General features: G+C 37.7%; 1 protein-coding gene across 2 annotated transcripts in view; it reads left to right on the top strand.

Moving 5' to 3' along the window:
• Positions 1 to 15,798, top strand: part of HTR7 (5-hydroxytryptamine receptor 7) — a 39,481-nt gene that overhangs the window by 13,824 nt on the left and 9,859 nt on the right. The window contains exon 2 of one of the 2 annotated variants that reach the window (XM_055793776.1): positions 11,678 to 12,424. In XM_055793776.1, the coding sequence (XP_055649751.1) occupies positions 11,678 to 12,424 (747 nt within the window). Of the gene's footprint in view, positions 1 to 11,677; positions 13,702 to 15,798 lie in introns of those variants that run through there. The other variant, XM_055793777.1, reaches the window with a different exon arrangement.

Genomic DNA, 15,798 nt, shown 5'->3' with positions numbered 1-15,798 from the left:
GTGGAGATACAGTGTCCTTTTTCATCTCAGACTTTTTTATGAAACAGTATTACTTAGATGCTTTAGCAGCTTCAGTACCTCAGTTACAATTCCAACGTTGCCATTTCTCACTTTTATTCTGTTAGTGGGTTTTCTTCATGCTTCCAGACTTATTTGCATTGAGAGTTCCTTTGTGAGAGGATTACATTAGTGAAAAGTGTATTTTACGCTGAACTACAATGACAATGTTTAAAAAATATTTTTTGGGAAACGAGGAACATTAAAACTCACAGTGCCCATTTTCTAGGAACAGTAGGTACTCTGGCTGACATTTCCATGGGTAATATTATAGAGAAACCCAGACTCTATACAGACTTCATATATGATGCTTTACACATCCCAAAGTTTTAGAAATAAGACTTCTAATTAAAACTGCTTTAGACTTAGATTTTCCTGTGTATTTAGCGCAGTTCATTGATATACCGTGGGTTTTTTTCTGAAGCACTTAAGCAAAAATGGAAAACCTGAGGTAAACATTTACAATTTTTAAATATCCAATCCAGCAGAACATAACAAAATCTTTGTGTGGTTTTTGACAAATTCAGATCTACCCTCAGGCCAGTACAGCTATAGACAAAGCCAAAACTGTCCAGGTAGATTAGTTCTGTATTGAGATTCACCTGTAATGACTATATAGGTGTTCTTAGGGTTCTTGCAAAATTACTGTCAGAGAAGCAAAGAGGATTTGGACCAAGTCCTTCCAGTATTTTTCCTGTCTCCAGAGAGAGGAAGAGAAAGAAGGGGGAGGAGGAAAGAAGTATTCTAGAGAGGTTGTTTTTTAAGTGCTTTGTCGAGATACTACATTTAAATCCTTTGTATTCAAGGAAGGAAGAGAGGGGACATGAATATCAGCACATTTAAATAGCTATTCCCTGAAGATACTTTGTTTTAATACAGTGGTATTACCAGTTCAATGGGCTGTGATTTTTCATTTCATTCACTTATACTTTAAAAGTTTCTGGAATGCTTCATTTAATTATACTAAAGACATCAGTCATGATTTTCTAGTTAAAGTTGTGGGAGGCTTTCATTTTGAAACACCATTATAACTTTCAAAATAATTCCTTTTAAGCTGATGTTTAGTGTCAATCCAAGCGTGACTCATATAGTAAAGTTGGAGAAAATCACCTTAGCCATTTCTACTTTATGGAAGCCTGAGGAGGGTTTTCTTTTTAAAAAAGACAGTTTTTCACAGCTCCGCAATCGAGCCATCACACGTTTCAGTTGAAGGTTAGCTTACCTCAAGCAACACAGAAAAACCTGGTAATGCAACAGAAGCACCACCCTTGCCTTGTGATGGCCCAGTGGTCGGGATCTACAGGCTTACGTTGTGGTTTCGGGGAGGCCACTTAAGCTGCATCTAAAGTGACAGCCTGGTACACTCAGGATATTCAGGTACCCTGATCGCCCAGAGCAGAGCTCCCTGCAGCCTCCTCTGCCTTTGGGCTTTCTCCTGTGAAAAGCCGGGGGCACAGGAGGCCTGGCTCTCGTGTGGTGCCAGGGAACAGCCACAGCACCCAGCTGGGCGCCGCCACCTGGGAGTCCTGCCTTTCTGTGTTGTTGCACTGGACATTCCTGTACTGTTTTGGCAACTTGCTTCCCCTGAGAACCATCCAAAGGCCTGGTGTCCTATCCCCAAGTCTGGGTCTCCACCACCTGTCCTGAGAAACTCTCCAGGCTGCCTCAAGCTGTACCCACAGGGGCCTCCCATGCCCATCTGGCACTTCAGTGCCCTCGCTGGAGATCCTCCTAGAGGTTGCTTTGGTGCTGGGATCCACCTTGCTGCCAGACGCAAAGAGTCATCTGGTGCGTGTATGTGTGTGCCTGCACACACAAGGGAGGAGGAGGGGGTAGGCTGATGCCTTGGCCAAAGTCGAGACACAGATCCCATCAGCCTACATGGCACAGTCTATCAGCATGCCTCTGCTCACCTAAGGGATGTTTGTGCTGGTGTCTGGCAGAGTACAAAACTGAGGCACATTGCAACTTTTTATTACAGCCTGCTTGAATACTTACACAGAACAGGATGGTCCCAGGACTCAGGCATGTCTGGTGGTTGTCTCCTGGCACGTCTCTTCTGGCCTGGCTGAAGGTAACAGGCTGGCCTGGAATCATGAGTGCTTGTCTTTGCCACAGGAAAACACCAGTCAGGATAGGGGAGGGCGAGAGATCTGAGCTCTGTTAACAAGTTGTGAGTTTGAGTCTGGAGGCGTTAAGAGGTGTGTGTGAAAATATGTTAAAGGTACTGCAGACTCTAACAAAAGCTTGAAATCTTCATTGGCTTTGACAATAACCCCTGGGCGTGAGGAACGAGAGGAGTAAGATGGGGGAATCTGAAAGAGGAAAATGAGGATTTTCCAGTTCCCAATCTGCAAAACTTATTATTTTCCATTCCTTTGTTTTCTTTTGTCAAAGTCCGAAAAACAGAGGAACTGCCTCTGTTTAACACAGTAGGGATTTCATCTCAGCTGCTGCTTCAAGAAATCACATCTTTACCTAAAGTAACTCTTCCCTACAGGAAAGGCAAAGCAGCAAATAAACCTTTTCCTATCAGCAAATATCAACTCTATGGAGTGCTTCTGCCTATCAGCTGGGCAAGTTGCATTATCCTGATGACATCCAACTCTCATGTTTTTTCTATACTGGCTAGCCTGTAGATCAAGTTAAGTACAGGAACTTGACCCTTATCTTCAGTTGTATAGGTGGCTCAGGCCAATGAGCAAATGAATCATCTAAGGCTTTAGATCCTCTGAACGTGTAGGCATTCAGCAAAAGATCATGGTTAGTGCCTGTTATCTGACAGACCGTAATTGCCAGAAGAATGGTGAGGTTTATTGTGCAGGAGGTAGAAATGCTTGGGAGTAAGGATCAGAACATGAGATCAGCTCCTCAGGAACTAAGGACATCGTAAAGATGACTTCCAGTGCTGAAGCATTCTTCCCCAATTTCTTTGTTACAAACAAGAAAAAATAGAGCTATGTCATTTCTCCTCCAGTGCCTTACCAGCATCCAGTGGTCCAGTCCTGCATCCAATCCATTTACTTGCCGTTTTAGATTCCCTAGACTGATCAAAGGACAAACCTAGGTAATTCCCTGTACACCTCTGTCTTTTTTTCCCTCTCTTGAGTCCCACGTAACACTATTAAGCAACATATCAAGTCAAGCCTCATCCCTCCTCAGTAGCTTTTGAACTATATATGCATTCATGTTCAAGGTCTCCTCTGCTGCTACTCAAGCTCACTGCCAGCAACGCCTCCCTCCAGTCACAGCAAATCATATACTTGTCATCCTCAGAATCATTTTCCCTTTTCAGATTCAACCAGTTCTTTGCTACCATACAAAAGACCATATGAAATAAAACCTCTTCCCTAGCTTTCTTCCAACCTGAACTTTTTTGCTGCACACCCAGTCTCAAGTGAACATTGCAACACAAGACAGAAATAAATGAGAATGTGATTTCTCTTTCTTTTCTAGAATAAAGCTTTTCCTATCTTAGTCTTCTAAGATAGTATCAGAAGGCTGAAATACCTTCTTTGCCCCCTCAAAAAAGGGGCCAAGCATCTTCTAATAACTTTACAAATGAGATACTGCATCATCCACATAAAGACAAAAAAATAGTCACAGAAGACAGATATCAGTCCATATGTAATTAGATACTCATTTAAAAAAATTGACATGGTGCAAATACACCACATTTGTTGCTATGAGTCCAAAATATTTTAGAATAATAAGATGACAATGTGGAGTAAACTGCAATGTGAATTTTAAACAAAATAGTGTTTTCTGACATGAATCACTTTATTGAGTATAGCAACAAACAGCCATTTCTGAAGTCTTGCTTTTCCTTTCTCTCCTTGATCAATAAAATGATTTAACAACTAGTGTAAATTATACCACAGGGTACAAAGCTGTAACAGGGAGCTGTACGAAGGCCTGGCCTTCTGCACTTGTGAAGCAGTTTTTGTGTATACTATGATGAATGCCATGAAGAATTTTTCAGTGAAGTGAGACATTGCTTAAAAAACCTGAGAAGCCCTTCTCTAGGGAATGTTCCTGAAATGTTAGTAATATGCATTGTGAATAGTACTTTATTCTATGTTTTAATTAATATAATTTTTTACTTCTGAAAAGAAAGAAAAATTTTACTTTTTGGACCCTCTTCTCACTTCTTTTTCCACAAAAAACTTAGATCAATATAAAATAAAGGGAACTTGCAAATCTAGGAGGGGGGATGAAAGGGCAGAAGTGGGTAGTGTGTCCCTTTACATTTTCTTTTAGAAAAGCATGACATTATTTTTTTAATTTTCCCTCAACCTTGGATTCTGTTGAACAGTGTAAAGAAAAATGGATTCTTCCTATGTGTGACTTGGCCAGATTTAGAGAGCTTTTGAAGTGTTACAGATTATCTATCAAGAAGTGGGGTGAAAAGCACTTTTGAGCTCTGTATATAATTAATCCTACTGCACTCAGTAAGCAAACCACACTTATATACAGGAAACTAGAGATGATGAGAACCACAAAGTTGGAGATCAAACATTTTGAAAAAAATTAAAAATACGAAGTCTTCTATTTCAGCATGCAACTTCATTCTAAATATTTTTTTGCCAAAACCTTTTCAGTTTTCAAATGCATCTAGAGTCCAAGAGGCTGGTGAAGGATGGAATGGACCGAGATCCATTTTACTTCTTATGTCTCTTACCTTTATGTCACTGGTGAAGATAGAAGAAAGGAAAATATACATATACAGTTTTCTTCAAAGTCAGTTAGGAGTGCTTAGTGTATATAAATAAAAAGTATTTTTATTTGGGTAATTGCAAAATATTGGCTGGGAAATACATAGTATCTAAAATTCAGAGTGTTGCAAGATAAACATCAGCAGCTACATGTTGGGACCTTTTCTTCCAAACAGCATATTATTTGCAGTGGAAAATCTAAAGCTACAGAACTGTTTTGTCAGGAAGCTAAGAACAAGGCAGTGACTGGTGACAAATGCTTCGACAGTCACACAGGGGGAGAATGAAAGGCAAAGAGTGAAGACAAGGTCTGAAAGGAAAGAGGAATATGATTCCAGAAATTATGACTTAAGATGATAGAAGTTGGATGGAAAGACATTACACATCTGTTTCTGGCAATACAGTGGTTACGTATTTCTTAAAATAAGAGCAGAATATATCCCCCCCATCTATGGGATGGATGGCTTGGATCAGTACGCAAAAATAAAGAGGGGAAAACACAGAGCTAAGAGAGAAATAGAAATAAGGCAGGGCAAGAAAGTGAAGTAGGAATGGAATGAGTGAAATGAAAGAATAAAAAGGAGGTAAAATAAACAAAAAAAATAAAGTTATGCAATATGAGAGAAAGAAAGTACAGAGAAACTGAAAGAAATGTAAGAGAGGATAACAATCTACCATGCAAATTACATTCCTTTAGAACGAACAGATATTTAATTTTGATTGACTTAATCCTCCCCCACCACCAGGAAAGACTACAGTTCTTGAGTTCCATCAAAAATAAACCCCTAGAATGATTTTTGAGAAAAAGAAAAATCAAGTCAGAACATTTACTATGTACAATAAAAGTATAGTACTGTATTCTATATGTACCCACTGTAACAGTGGGAATGAATGTCTTCCTTTTGTGAAGAAAATTTAAGGAAATACGTTTAATTGAGAGCAAGAAGGGTAATAATGGATAGTGTTGACCTTGTGGAAAGCAAAAGAAATATTTCCTTCTCATTCTTCTAAGTATCAAAATTAAAGTATGACTGTTTCAATAATAAGAATAATGCTGAAATTGTATGAGATGTGAAGCATAAACATCTAAAAAAATAGATACCAAAACATTAATATTTTTCACATTACTGCATTCGCCATCAACTGAGAAGGACAAAGTAGAGTTTTAACCATTTTTAGCAAATGCAATTAAGGTGTGAAAGGTGATCTGAACTATGTTCAAAATCACTACATAGAAAAGATGCAACATTTAACTAGATGGAGCACAGAACTAGTTAAGTCTTTTTTTCTCCACTGAGTGAATAATGGTTTGATTTTTTTTAGTTCTGCTGTCCTGCTCTAACATTGCACAATATTTAATGTTTAGGTTTTAAAGCCATCTAATTTATATTCTGAAAGCTGTCATATATGGAATGAAAGCAGTAACTTAGTTCAGTTCTGGGAAGGAGAAAAGTGTTTCACTGCCTCTGAAATATCTTCCCAGACATTAAATGGCAGATATCACGATGTGGTTATCAAGCCAGTCTGTATTGCAGAAAGGCAGCTAACAATACTATCATACAGTAATTAACAAGGTTACTTTTCACATTATAACACCATAGTCATGCACTGTAATGCTCGTGTCTCAGCATTTAAGTATTTTTGTGTTTCTATCCCTTTACTTCCTTCTCAGTTACTTAAATATGTGATGGGAATAGTATTTCCATGATCATTTTGTATACCTTGGTCTATTTAAAAGCAGGTCTGTGGAACAGAGATCTCTTGCATAGTGTAAATACAGTATCTTTGAAAAGGAAAGAACAGCTTCTGTTAGGTAGTTTGATGTAGCCATAACAGAAATAATAGTTTTGATCATTACTTCAACTTGTTATATTTATGTTTAGTTTACTTCTTAATGTATCAAAGTATAAGAAAACAATCTAGATTGATCACTATACTAGGGAGAATATTTCTGAACGCTGGATAGCTTTTAGGAATGGCATTGTGCTCCTATTCTTGTGAAGTATCTCTTAATGTTGCACTGAATTAAACAGAAAAATTATGAAAGATCATAAAAGAATTTTAGCGACTGAAGGAAAACCAGTAGATAAGCATTGTTCTTCAGAACAAGTTATTATTGCAGGTGAATCATTAGACAGGATTATATAGCTGTGGGCTGGCAAAGAAACTAGTACAAGGAGACAGGTATTGAAGCCAGAAAGCTGCTGTACTAGAAAAAGAGCACAAAAGCAAAGTGGTAAGCATTTTTGTGTCTTTGAAATACATCGATTTTATGATTCTTTTAAAATACAAAACCGGGAAGAACTGAAAGAACCTCAGGTTAAGCACAACTCCTACTCAAATCGTAAGTGGTAACAATGATATGTCAAGATTCCTGGTAGAAATAGCTATAATACACATTTATATAATTCCAGTACAACGTTTCTAGCTCTATTCCATAGCAATACATCTGCTTCATAAAAGCCAAGTCAGACGGTGCTAATCTGATTCTGGAACAATCGTCTGTTAGATCAGGTCAGTGAATTCCGAGAAATGAACGTGGACTAATTAGAATGGAATTCTATCTGCCTATAAAGTACATGGAGACCAGAGACAAAGGAATTACATGTGTGTGTGCTTCAAAAGTGGCATAAGTGATGCTGGTGTCATGGTGCATTCAATTGATTATTGCGTTGGGCAGGAGGCTTCAAAACAGTTTTAATGCTTTTAGCTGTTAGGTTTTCTATTACTCTGTGACTTTGCTCACAGTGAGAATTCCTTTTGCTTTTTTTTCTTTATCTTTTAGCCATATAACAGAGGTAATAAAGAAAGATTTTGGACACAGGATCCCAAATTGGACCATGCTATTACTATTTTCTTTCTATTGTTGAAGTTGATGTAGCTGTTAAGTCTCAGTTTGCTTTCTGGATATTTCAAAAGGTGCAAGGACTAGACCCATCTCAAAGTTGCCAACATAGCTATGAACAATTCATCACATTTACAGCTTAAATATTACAGCCATGTTTAGCTTCCTCAGGAAAAAAACACAAAGAAAAGGAAATAAACTTTCCTACTGCTGAAAAAAAAAAAATAATTCATACCTGGTTAACCTGAAATGCTACCATGCCAGCACTGCTCTTTCTTTTTTTTTTCTTGGGGGAAAATTTGTTATCTTCTTCTACATCTATACATCTATAGAATTACTAATCAGTTCAGCCACAAATGGAGAGTTATCCATGTGAAGGTGATGAGAAAGATCTTCCTGAAAAGTTCTGCTAGGAGATAAGTAGATGGCTCTGTGAACTCACTCCACAGTAGTGCAGATAAAGCAAACTACTTTTCACAATTGTCTAAATTAGAGAATGAAATAGATACATTTACAAGAAAAGAAACCGTATCAAACCTTTCATGTTTTAAAATATAGTAACATCTAGTGGGGCACAGTAGCAGTCCAGTTTCCAGTTTGATAATCACTGTGTAAGTGGTAACATGTGACAACTATCACAACAAGCGAACAGCTAAGACAAACTACAGAGTCACAGAGAGATAAAATGAGGTGCCAGAAACAGACACCAGGATCTGTGGATGCCTATTCCCTCTGCCATATACCATTCTACTTTCTATATACGTTACATCTTAACACTTGCTATAATCTTTAATATATTGAGGACACTGTAATAAGAAATGCCTATGTGATCTACAGTTCGAGTGACAATAGAGACTTTTTTTAGTGCTGTAGGATAAAACCTATTCTGTGTGGTCGTTGTAACGCATCAATATCAAAAAAGCCAAATGGTAAAACCCACAAACTGAATGATCTCAGAAGCAGGCCTATGCATTTATGATTTTACATTAAATTGTCTGTAACAATTGCCTGTCATTAAATGGTAACAATATAGAGGTACTGGGAAAGAATGCTGGATCACAGGGAGCCAGATTTTTCATAAGCAAAGGAAAAGAAAGAATTTACTTATTCACCTTTTCCATTGTTGGCCTTCACTGGGTGAATGTGGCAAATGACAATTAAGTATGGTGGCTGATAACAGCACCCCACAAAGGAAGGAGCTCTTTACCCCCCACCTACAGAGCTCCAGAAAGAAGATGGCAAGGGATAATTCTTCCTCCCTAGAGCTGGGCACCCTCTGTGCACCTCACACCTGAATGGGACTGCAGCACAGACGCCAGTTTCTAATCCTCCAGCGGGGAAGAGGAGGCACCGAAGAAATCATAATAAACCAACCCAGAATGGGGATGTGTTCATGTGTTTACACGTATTTGTTTTAAAAAAATCTATTAAGTCTTGGACACTCTCTAGACAACAGTAGTGATCTACATTATTTTAGAGTTGCAAGTAAGTTTTCAAGGGTAATGTATTTCATATGTAGAGATAAAAAGATAACATTCCTTCATTTATGCCTGCTGATTTCTTTTCACTATCATACCACATTTAGCAAAATGGATAAGGCAGAAAGGATGCTGGTGTATTTTTATGTTAATTGATGTATTTTAATTTCAAATAGCAATTTTGAAGCTCAGATAGCTTCCCCAAAAAGTGGTGCCAGCGTAAAACTAATGAATTTTAATTCTTTTCAGTATACTTCTGCTTTCATGAATTCTTTTTGTTGTATTCTGATGTATGAGAATGCATCAGTGCGCATTCAGAGCATGCAGCCCACAGATCTGATTTTTACAGAAATCCAGTTTAACTTTTATAGCTACATAATAAAGCTCACTTCATAAGTATGTTATTTTTAATGACCAATTGAGTAATACCTAGAAAAATACACACTTGAGGAAGGTAGACCAACTTCTCAAAGACTTTTTTAAAACAACACGTTGTAAGTGACAAGTAAGCTTTCTGCACAAAGGGTGTGCTTAATTTTTGTAGCGCTATCATGCTACTCAGAAACATTTTAAGGATGTGCCACTCTTGTCCCAGAACAGCTGCAGCTAATAACTTACCCTTGCTGCAGTTACGTTACTTAAAGCAGTATGATGTATCCCTTAGGTAGTTAACTCCAGAAATTCACTGCATTAACCCTGCTCTTCTACATCTTGGAGTGCCTTGGAAAACTCTCAGCTCCTTGGGATTTTGCCCGTGATGCCGCAAAACAAAAATCTCTGTGGACCCTACAGTGTGCCCACAGCTGCTGGAGCTGGTCTGGTGATTATATTCTAATGCCGATGGTGAGGAGCACAAGAAATGGCAGTTTTTTTAATACACGGTCCATATATTGCACCGGTCTAACCCCAGCCCAAGAGGATTTTAATAACTGTTCTTAGCTGACAGCCCCACTACACACAGCTTCACTGGCAAAATACTGGCCTGCTGTATTTACTTGTATACACTATCAAGAATAGGGCACAATAAGCCAGTTCTGTCCTTTGTGTAACACTTCCCACAGCATTAATATAAAATTAATGATGTTGTTGAAAGGGTTTGCTGTTACCCATCAGAACTGATCCTGAAATGATGCTTCTTTTTACTCCAGAACTGTAGCATACCTGGGTGCTTGTATAAAGCAGCAGCACTGGCCATAATTTACTGCATTGCAGTAAAATCAACAATGCAGCATTCCGCAGAGCCAGGCAAATACTCATATTTGATTTGCTAGGTGAATAGAGAGAGAAAAAATGCTCTGAGGAAAAACAAAATTAATCACGTTACTGTATTTCTTGTTTGTAACCCTCCAAGACTTTCACTGTGTAAACGAAACACTAGTACCTCTTGAAACCAAATGTTGTTCTGAAACCTGATTTGAAACCATTTCTTTTACAAGTAACAAAGTGAATCACAATGTTTTTTCTTAAAATTCTTTCTTTTGAGGGAAGGAAAAAAGAACAATTTTAGAACTTAATGGTAACTCATAGGTAAGTTCCAGTTCAGCAGAAACCAAATTTCAAAGTAAAAATGTTAGGTGTAAAAAAAAAACAACCCAACAAAAAACCAAACAAACATCTAATTCCTTCTAAGGGAAAGTTCCTATAGCTGGAGAGAAAATTCAGAAATTTTCAGTAGTTGAGAGTAGACACAAACTTAGGATATTGCTATCCAGCTATATAAGGCCATAGTACTATTTATTTTAATTAGAAAAATATACATAGTTTAAGCTATCACAGCTTAGGAAATGTAGAAGTTGTAAACAGACCTCTCTGGGTTTCTCTATGAAAACTTGACATTTCATAAACGTTTTCTGTGTCTGTTTACAATTTACCACCCTAAATTTAGCTCCTAGTAAAACTATGTTTTTTTTCCCCAGGTGATCTTCTGACACTGTGACAGATTGTTATTTTGTTCAGTAAAAGTTTGAAAATTGAATAAATATGGTTTCTTTCTAATTAAAAGATGATAAAGAGAATTGTTCTAGTATTAAAATAATCTACTCCCAGCATAAGTTTACAGTTTGTTGTTCCCATCTGAAACATAACGGTAAGAAAGACAACTCATAATTTCTCAGTTTAACGGCAGTGTTGAATATGTAAGAAGAATGCAGATGAATGTATGCTTGTTTTAACTAAACCATGCACTCAATACGAAAAGTGGTACGCTTTGTGGAGTGAGCATTCATCTATACTCCAAGATTTCAAAAGTTAGGCAAATAAAAAGTAGGTTTCAGAATTTCCTTAAATGCCAAAAAAATTAGTTATCTGCACGAAGATGGTACGAATTCAGTAAAATCAAGTTTGTTATGGCCAAGAGGAGATTTCCTTCTAGAATAAAAGACCTTTTATACAGAATATCAGCACCATAAATTTTAACGTAAGAGAGAGATGAATTTACCAGTTTGAAATACATAAAAATAGAAGAGTGAAAAATGAAAAATAGAAACCTTAGCCAAAGATGTTTTGGTTTAGGGTAGGCTGTGTGAAATAACATTTATCAGTTAGCCACTGCACTGTATAACAACTCTACATTATTGTTCTAGGTACCTGGGAATAACGAGACCTCTCACGTATCCTGTAAGGCAGAATGGGAAGTGTATGGCCAAAATGATCCTGAGTGTATGGCTCTTATCTGCCTCTATCACTATACCCCCACTCTTCGGCTGGGCCCAAAATGTAAATGATGAAAAGGTTTGTTTGATCAGTCAAGACTTCGGCTACACCATTTACTCCACAGCAGTTGCATTTTATATTCCAATGTCAGTGATGCTCTTCATGTACTATCAGATTTACAAAGCTGCCAAGAGGAGTGCTGCTAAACACAAGTTTGCTGGCTTTCCCCGGCTGGAAGAAATGGAAGCAATTTCTATGAACGGAGTTGTAAAACTGCACAAGGAATCTGAAGAATGTACTAATTTTTCACGACTCCTAAAGCATGACAAGAAAAACATTTCCATCTTTAAAAGAGAACAGAAAGCTGCCACTACACTTGGGATTATTGTTGGGGCTTTCACCATCTGCTGGCTGCCCTTCTTCCTCCTCTCAACCGCCAGGCCCTTCATCTGTGGTACAGCATGCAGCTGTATCCCGCTGTGGGTTGAGAGAACATTTCTATGGTTGGGTTACGCAAACTCTCTCATTAACCCTTTTATATATGCCTTCTTCAATCGGGACCTGAGGACAACTTATCGCAACCTCCTGCAATGCAGATACAGGAACATCAACCGGAAACTATCAGCTGCAGGGATGCACGAGGCTCTGAAGCTTGCAGAAAAGCCAGAATTTGTTCTGTAAGGTCACTCATCCTTTACTATGATAATTTATGTGTTTTTCACCTTAGCTTTTTCCTCACAGATTTGAAAGAAGAATGATAGGAAAAATCAGGCTTCTTGAGCACTGTTAATGCAGTCATCAAGAAACTGGAAGGTACCAAGGTTAATTCTTGTGCAGCCCACTAAGTCCTAGTGAGCCTGGATAAATAAGAACACCATCTAAAGAATCTGGGTGTAAGAGAAATACTAGAAAAGGGGAGGGTAAAAGGTCTTGCAGGATGTTTGAGTTGCTAGTGAGGAAATAGCAAAGTTGGCCTAAGCCATTTGTTTGGCCTCTGGCCCCAAACAAATGTTTGGGTCTGAATGGTGGATGCATCTTGTATCCTAGTGATTTTTTGCTGTAATAAAGACCTGAAAATGGTGAAAAGTTCAGTATAATTCACTGCTTTCCACTTTGTTACTATAAAAAAAAAAAAAGGGCAAAAAAAAAGCTGGATCAAAGAACTTCTATTGCTTAAAAATACTCTTTATTATAAAAAAAGCGTATGCCCATTAAGCATTAATTTACTGGATTGCCTGGAAATAAACTACTTTGTGAAATACAATGGCACTGGAAGAGTACATTACACTTCCAATGTGAATGTAAAAGTTTGAGTAAAGTCACATGGACCAACATCTGCTGCTGCATACAGTCATGCAGCACAATTAGCTGCAGTGCTGCTATGCCAATTACACCAGGTAAAGACCTTGTGCTATACTTCTACATTTCTAACATAACAAATATATCTGATTACAATTTATTTCAGAAGCTGTCTGGTCTTTATCCATCTTTTCTTTCTTTTCTGTTGATGTATGTCTAGTCCATGTTCCACTTCAGTAGTTAATTTATTGTCTATTTGAAAACTCTTCTAGCTTCTTGGGATTTCTTTTCTTTCTGAAGTCAGTAAGGAAAAAGTAAGTGTAAGACTTTATGAAATTCAGAGGTATCTGGTCTTTATGTTTAGAAATTGATTTTGGTCATCGCTTCTGCTTAAAATGGTTTAAAGCCTTGCCTTGTGTAAGAATCAAGATAATTTACTGTTTCTAATTCTAGTTGTTTCCCCTACCACTGCAGCTCACCCCAGGATTGATTCTACTTCTCGTGACTCTGGTAACAAAGCTCTTCCCTCAGTGGAACAGGGTCAAATATAACAATATTTGTATTAAAATTTAATATCAACAAATGCATTAATTATATTAATATATTAATACAAAATATATTAATATAAAATGCACTTATGTAATATATTAATATAATAACCTGAAATAATAATAAACTTAAAGCAAATCATAAGAAGATGCTTTTTTTGGACTGAGTTTGCACTGCACACCATGTTCCAGATGAAGCACAGGGTACGTTAGTGAATGAGGACTGTTTCAGAGCTCGGTCTGCTTTTTCAGATATTGGGATATCAATGAGGAGACACATTCATTATCAAATTGCCTCAGCAGCAAATCACAGTTTAGGCTAACTTCTGTCCCTGCTTTCTCAAGTTTGAAGCCAACATGACTTAAATGAATTCAGCGATGTTAATTTGGACTAAGCAGTGAGAAGTTTGTGCCAGATCCTTATTCAAAGCATACAGACATTGTTGCAAACACCTGAGCTTTGAAGTGGCAGATACACAAAAGCTGGATCGATGTGCTATGTGTGCCGAAACAAGCTTAAGTCATTTTAGATGGATTTATACACTAGGATACACACAGTAGGAAGTACATTTTGGCCTCATTTTTAGCGAAGGTTCATAGTTTTGTAATAGTAAGAGATAGGCTACATCTCAGCTTCAGAAACATTTTCTAAACAAGATTCAAATACATTTGGAACAGTCCAATTTCTTTTAAATATTCCAAAAGTATTCTGTGTAGAAGGACAAGAAGAGGTTTTGGCCCAGATTATCCACAAACTCTGTAGTACGGAGTAGAGCTCATGTTAATTCAAGCATATTTTCCATGTTTGACATGAAATTAATGTTTCTGGCTTTGTTACCTATCAGAGTGGCCTTTTCTGAGTTCCTAGCCTAAGTGAGGAGTTTTCACAGGCGTTCTGTATTTTTTTTTTCCCTATGTGAGGATATGTATTGGATTATACAAATAAACGTACCTGTGAAGATTCCAGGTGGGATTACAAAACTCTGAAGGATTTTGAGAATTCTGACAGAAGGTTCAGCCATTTTTATTCTGCAGGAAAGACTGAGAAATTGTGTTTTCTTGAAATAAGATTTTTTTAAAATGAAATACTTGTCTTATGAGTCAGAAATTGATATTTGCCCAACTGTCACTAAAGGCAATTGCTTTCCTCAGGGAAAGCATCCTGCAGTACTCCACCTCTCCTCTGCCATATGCTTCAGGTAATGAGAGCCCAGGAAAGAAAAACAGCTGTTATGGGCTGTGGTCAGTACTTGAAGTTTTGGAAGATAAACAGACACTTTTCATCTCTGGGTATGTTTGGAAAGAAAAGGAAATGAAAAAGGAAAAAGGAAAAGACAAAGTTTATGCATACAGCCAAAACAAAACACAGCTATGTGGCAAACAGAAGCTGTTAGATGGAGCTGTATTTGAGGGGAAAAGTGAAGAAATTGAGAAAGTTAGAAGAACGTCCCATGACCCAAGCACACAGGTAACATGGCACTGAGAAAAGGAGGAAGCTCTCAGAGAGAACTTTAACTGAAAGAGGCTTAGGTAAGAAGCACAAGGCAATAATTGCTTGGGTTCCAGAACAGGACATACTACATTTTAAAAAGATAAATAAATACAACTGTATCAAAATACCTAACTGCAGCAGTAGTGTTTTTTTAACTGAGTAATTCACTACTCATCTGACAAAGGGGTAACATATAAATGGGTGAATGAGAACTCTACATCATCCTGTGTGCAGCCTGGCACGTGCTAGTACCAAACCCTAGATGAGATCTCACTCTTGGTCTGTGTGTCCTTTCACATGTTTCTAGGAGAAAGCAAGAGGGGTGAAAAAAATGGTGATAAAAACCTCCCAGAACAAGCCAGAGTACAGGGAAGCCAGCATAACACTAAACCAAACGAAGACAGTTAAGATATCGGAAGGAAGACCTGGAAGCAGTTCTAAGTTTCAGACTTGCGATTGGATAGGTACTTTTGGAAAAAGTTCTGCCTTTTGGCAACAAGGGTACATATGCAAGATTTTGAGGATGAAGATGCAAACCTTTCTGAAATACATTTGTACAATCCCAGTGAAAACACTTGCTGCCTCATTGCTTAAAGGGGAGCTAGGCTCTGCAGGTCAGCACTGCTCTGGGTTTAATCAAAGTATTTTGGCTTTTTAAATTTTTTTAAATAACAACATGAATGGAATCTTGATTTTATGTAAGATCCGTTGA

Source organism: Falco peregrinus, chromosome 1, assembly GCF_023634155.1.
Source record: "Falco peregrinus isolate bFalPer1 chromosome 1, bFalPer1.pri, whole genome shotgun sequence".
In the NCBI taxonomy this organism is placed as follows: Eukaryota; Metazoa; Chordata; class Aves; order Falconiformes; family Falconidae; genus Falco; species Falco peregrinus.
This window is presented reverse-complemented; position numbering and strand designations above follow the sequence as displayed.